Source organism: Lampris incognitus, chromosome 11, assembly GCF_029633865.1.
Source record: "Lampris incognitus isolate fLamInc1 chromosome 11, fLamInc1.hap2, whole genome shotgun sequence".
NCBI classification, from domain to species: Eukaryota; Metazoa; Chordata; class Actinopteri; order Lampriformes; family Lampridae; genus Lampris; species Lampris incognitus.
Genome location: NC_079221.1, coordinates 40,018,938 through 40,024,937, shown reverse-complemented (window position 1 = coordinate 40,024,937; position 6,000 = coordinate 40,018,938). Strand labels below are relative to the sequence as shown.

Here is a 6,000-nt window from a genome sequence, read left to right as displayed (position 1 = left end):
TTTCCAATAAACATGCCCATGCGTGGGACTCTTGCGGGGGCATAAAACATTTCTTAAGAGGACGGGACGGAAAACGTCTCAGACAAAGACTTGCACTGTCCATTGATAAAGGGCTGTTTTATTTTAACAAAATATGCCAAGTCCTGAACGCTGACTCCAATTTGGCATCGAAAGAAGAATGATCGCTTACCATTGACGTTTTGTCAAATTACAAACGCACTCTTAATAAAAAAGAAAAAAAAAGACTGCAGTAAAAACCCATGATCAGGAAGTCAACTAGATTTACACATGAACGTGTTAAGAAACAAACCCGGTGGCCTGTTTCTGGACTTAATGTTTGTAACAGTGGCATCTCAGGACAATATGAGGAGACTGCTGCTCCTTCTCTCACACGGACTCTGTTCAAACTCGTACGCATAATGTGCCAAGTCTCTGCTCAATGACACGACACTAGCCGCAGTGTGCAGGAGGAAGGCATCATCAAACAGAATATCCCAGAGCTGACTGTATTTCTCCCCAAACGGTTTCTCGGCCTTAACGTCGGAGCGGCTGACTTTGTCCAGCCCACGCGGCCGCTCACAGTAACTGCAGGTGTCCAAATCCTGGTGGGACGATGCCGTCTCAGCCACGTTCTTCGCCGAATCTTCTTCGAGAAATGGGAGGTAGCCAATTACAACTATTTGAATCACTGTGTTTTTCAATACTTTTATTTTAGGTTATACTTTAAAACCTGGGCTTATTTAAAAGTGAGCTCTACTTTTAAGAGTTTCTTTTATAAATGGGAATCAGTATGAAAAGAGTCACTCTGGATGCGACCCCCTGTATTCAAATGGTATGGTATTAATCAAACAGGAAATGTCCAATAACTAATTGGACAATAATACTGTACAACACAACAATCATCCAATTATTTGCATAATCCACTCCAAAACAAGCAATGCATTATTTTTCAGTGCTCAACTTAAAAAAAAATAAATCATAAAATCTCAATAATTTGTGCTCCAAAGCTCAGAAAGAGCATTTTAATGAAGCAACTCTTTCAAGTACTTTTCTTGACAAGTACTTACTCAGACTTGCTTAAAACGGGCATGAAGAGAAAGTACTTCTTCAGTATACGCTATGATACTTAGTTCCGTCCTGTTCTTTGTACTGTATCACCTACATACACAGTCTGAAAGAAGTCTATTTAAGTCTGAAAGACGGGGTCGCCCTTCGGCTCACACAGAACTCTCAGTCCTCGTTAAGGTCGAAGATCTCTCGACTCTCGATGAGAATAAACTCCACGATCTGATTCTGGTACACCATGTTGACCGCCATGTTCCCCGAGTCCAGTTCAGGCCACATTAGAGTCGGGCCAAAGACGATGCTGATTCCCTGGGTCGACATCAGGTTTTTAGTTGCACTGGCCAGGACTCTGACAAAAGAGGAAAGAATCACATCAAACCGTACTTGTGTGTAAAGAGGAGGATGAGAGAATGGCTGTACTGTGGTGGACTGATTATACTGTAACACAGCAAAATCAGTCAGCGTATGTTACGCTACACCTTTGTTAAGCCAAATGTCAACATGACTTTCTAAGTTTAGAGATCTGGGGTGATGAGAGGTCAGACGCACTGCTGGCAAAAACTTACCTTCTGCTTCTCCTGCCCTTTACTGTATATGCATCTATAATATCTCTTTGGGTTTGTCAGCACAGTAGATTTTACCCTTAAATGGCCCCTGGTAAAAAGTCTATCTCATTTCAATACTGGCAACGCTGGTATATCATTTTGTGAACCCAACTTTAGGTACTCTTAAGATCCAGGTTTAGCCACAACTAAAACCACTCAATGGCTCCACACCACAAATACAGCAGGAGTGGTGTGCATTGCAGAACATCCTTTGAGTGAATAGGGAAAGTTCTAAAAGTACTGCTCATGGAGGTTTAGCACAGGGAGTCTGGAAAGGCAAGAAAACCAGAAAAAAAAAAGTTGGCGCAGGAAATCAAGATCCACACTGAACTCGTGTAAGACTGCATTTTCTGCGGTTGGGGAAACTGGTCATGAGGATTGAAAACTGCACTGCATTTTACCTCAGTTTGGACCCTGGTCAAGAATATGTGTTGGTGTGAACCGTCCTCCCCCCTTTGAAATCATTCCGTGGGAAGGTGTTCCATTAAAAAGTGACTCCTTGCGCTGAGGGTAGGAGTGTTATGAGGACCTTGTGTGCAGAAAGGAATGACAGAGGGAGAAGCGAGCGACAGAGTGCAGCATTCTCCCTGTGCTGAGGCTTGGCCGGGGGACAGCGCAGGCCGGGGGGGGGGGGGGAACCAGCTCCACGGAGCAGGCAGCCCACAGGCTTCTGGGCCCGTTATGGAGTGAGGCCTGGAACAGGATGGAAGGACTGCGGCACAGGGCCGCTCTCCAAGCTGTCAGTGGGCTCTTGACGAAACGTTCTGAGGTGGGATCGAGTCCCTCCTTGCCCAAAACAGATCCACACAGGGCCTCTCAGCACATAATTGCATCCAAAAGGTATTGTCAGCGCGCCAGGCATGTTCGTCTCTGCTGCTGTGGCGTCTAAAACTGGTATTCTGGAGTGCCAAAGTGATGTTATCTATGGCTTACATGTCGTAAAACACCAAGCACACACAAAACATAAGACATACACTGCTTGCCCTCATAGCTCATACTATTATTAGTCAGAAGTATTGCATACGTGTATGCACACTTGTAAAAAAATCGCCCCCCTTTTCTCATGTTTTTAATGGTTTATTTATTTAAGGGGTTTCTATACATAAAAAAAAACTGGAGTTGTGTAAAAAAAGTTCAGTGAGACAGAATAAACGTGTTAAATATGTAATGTATACATTGCTTAATATTAAACCCCTCAGAAGGCATGTCAGAGGACATGCATAACAACACACGGGGATATTTTCTATAATCTAAAATATGTTCCACATTTTTGCATCATCATGTTCTCTGAGGGCTTCTCGAATAAGGTCAAGATCAGGATTTATCTATCACCTACGAAAACTTGGCCAAAAAAATGCTTAATTGCATGTGATGGCCAACATCTTGCCCTGCCATATGTCATTAGACTATGGACAGGGCATGTGCATGCCATGCATATTCCTTAACCTCATTAATGAACGAAAGTCCTGATGATCATCCACGCTGACATATTCATTATGAATAATTATCCTCATCTCACTTTGAGCTAAGAAATAAAAATTTTCCTTGAAATATGCCTTTCATCTGCAACGCCAAAACAAATCTCCGGAGAAGTAATAATACAGCAACACTAAAGAACCCAGCGGTATATGGGAGAGTCAGTCTGTGATAAAAGAGCGCCACAACGGCAATGTGCAATAAAGCATTTTGTTATTGTTTGCTGCAATCGTATCTTCATTGCAACATTGGTTTATGAAATATTTCTGTCACACAGCATCATCCAGCTGGAAATATGATGCACAGCAGCTGAATAATAGACAGAAATGGTTGTGGGCAAGTTGCAGTAATTGCATCCAGACCTGCAGCTTGGTTTACAGGTGTGTGTTAAACGGCAGGAAGCTGACTCACTGCCACACAATTATCAGTGCTACTTAAGCATAATGATAGAGATTAATGGACACAGTGTGCAGACATTTCTTCTGTTTGAAAGATCGGGGTTGGAGATTTCGAGTTTGGGAGATTTGAAACACTAACATATATTTACAAGGAATCAAGAAGGGGAGAAATTGACATGGATGTCAGCAATAGGCTAAAAAAAACGTACAAACTGCATCTTTTAAGTATAAATGTAGCAGAATAAGAAGGGAAGTGCAAGAATTCATGTTTACATGAAAAAAAAAAAGGAGGAGCGGAAGAGAAAGAGTGCCAATGCCGGTATGTAAGCATACAAACGTACGTATGGTGGTGCATCTCTGTGACTAAGTGTTTATGGGCGCGTCCCTGAGTGCATCGTAAGTGAAACCCGATTAGAATGTGTACATGCTATAATTTCCCATTTACGTCTGCAATTAACCTCGGCCCCGTGCCTGTACACAGTACATCACTGTTCCATGCCTGTCCTGGCATCAGCATTTTAACTTAATTAGAACAGTACAATGATCTAAGGGTCTGGATTGCCATGCCTAATGGCTCACTAATGATCTCAAATAAGGAGACTCAATTATTAAAGTGATTCTACTGTATATTCACAGGAGGAATACATCACCTAAGCTCTCTGGCTAATTCTTCCGCTCTGTGGCGATCAAATGGGAGCTGGTGTTAATACAGCAGCTCCTCACCATTCCGCCACCATCTCCTCCCTTCTGTGCTTTCCTTCTTCCCCCTCATCCCCATCTCGTGCTTGGACGGGTGTTGTTTTTTTTTACTCCGCTTCCACCTTCTCTCCATCCACGCCATCCAATTTAGCTTCTCTCCCTCTCTTTGACCGGTCATGTCATCCGCGCAACACGACCGCGATAAAGTCACACAGCCAAACAGCCCAACTTTCTTCTGCACACACACACACACTAGTTCATAGTGCAGCACAGAGATTCAAAGGAAGCCATGGTGGCATGCACAATGGCGAGTGTCCGGCGTGCCCAAGAGGTGACCACAGGACTCTTGATGTGAACTGACGAACCATTGATATCCCCTACATAAGTTGACGTGCATGGCCCAAGATGCCAATGCTAATTAATTAGCATCTAATTTTCCTGAGCGGGGGGCATGACAGGAAATGGGAGCTGGACCATGATGGCGTCCCTCTCCCTCCTCGCCTGGAAGGCTCCCACTAATTGGGTCAGGATCATTGACTCCTTCAGGATCACGGGACAGATAATAAATTGAGGTGGGGAGGAGGATGAGAGGGGAAGGAAGGGCCACAGCGCCAGGGGAAGAGAAGGAGGAGGAGTACGACGATGACAGGGGGGGGGGGGTAATGGCTCGGAGGTTGTAGCTATTGAGTTCAGCATTGTAAAGTGAACCGACAGCGCCCACGTCTGATCTGAACCAAAAGTACCTCTGCCGTGAAGCACTTCTGACTTTAAGCGCTTAAAAAAAAAAAAGTCTGCAGTATGCATCTTCACTTCACGAGAGGTAAATATTTACCCCAGGATGGCGAAACATCGATCTCAAACGACACGGCAGCCCCGGAAAAAAAAGAAAAAAAGAAAAGAGAGGATCTAATCCATTCTGGTTGGGTACCCACTGATTTCACGACTTGCCTCAGCCGTGCCACGCCTAGATGGAGGTCACTCCAAAGGTTTGTTTTCCTCTGTTCTCTAAGGTCAGCAAGAAGTGGAGACGGAAAACTGAGCCCGTGGATGTTTTAAAACCATTGCGGTAAATGGCAACCATGAACAGCAGTGACAAAAACACCCACAAAAAGAGGGAAGAAATAGAATGGCTAAGTGAAGGTACACTTCAGAGAATCTGGTTTCCTTGACCACATCATCACAATGCGAGTACACAGCTCCATATTGAAGCCAGACCCCATGGATTGGGGAGGAAAGAAAAAAAAAAAGGAGAAGAAGAAGAAGGGAACACTGGTTCCACACAGGCAGAGGATGAAGCCACAACAAAGGAGTCGAAAACTTCATAGACTCCTACATTACTAAAGGCCCAGCCCCAGCCAGGACCGAAATAAAACCCCTCAACGGAGCCCGGGATCGTAAAAAAACACTCCTCATTTCAGAGTAAACCTCACTTCATGTGGGAGACGGGAACACGAACACACACACACACGCACGCACACACACGCACACACACACACACACACACACACACACACGCACACTCTCCAAAGTGCCATCTTGTAATCTCATTTGACATCTCTGATAAGAATTGTGGGCCGCTGATAGACATGGAAAAAAAATTTTTTTGGCCTTATAATTGTTTTGCCAGTTCTCCTGTCCCCTCCCTTGAGATGTCGGGGGTAAGGGGGGGGGGAGGGTAAGGCGTGGCGTACAGCACGTGCCCTCTTCTACTATTCCCATCACCGGGGAACAGAGGCAATAATAAGTACGTAAATAAA

General features: G+C 44.5%; 1 protein-coding gene across 1 annotated transcript in view; it reads right to left on the bottom strand.

Moving 5' to 3' along the window:
- Positions 1-655: 655 nt before the first annotated feature.
- The window catches only part of arhgap15 (Rho GTPase activating protein 15), a 58,425-nt gene continuing 53,080 nt past the window's right edge, over positions 656-6,000 (bottom strand). Inside the window, exon 13 of the mRNA XM_056289739.1 lies at positions 656-1,414. Within this exon, the coding sequence (XP_056145714.1) occupies positions 1,231-1,414 (184 nt within the window). The 3' untranslated portion in view covers positions 656-1,230. The remainder of the gene's footprint in view (positions 1,415-6,000) is intronic.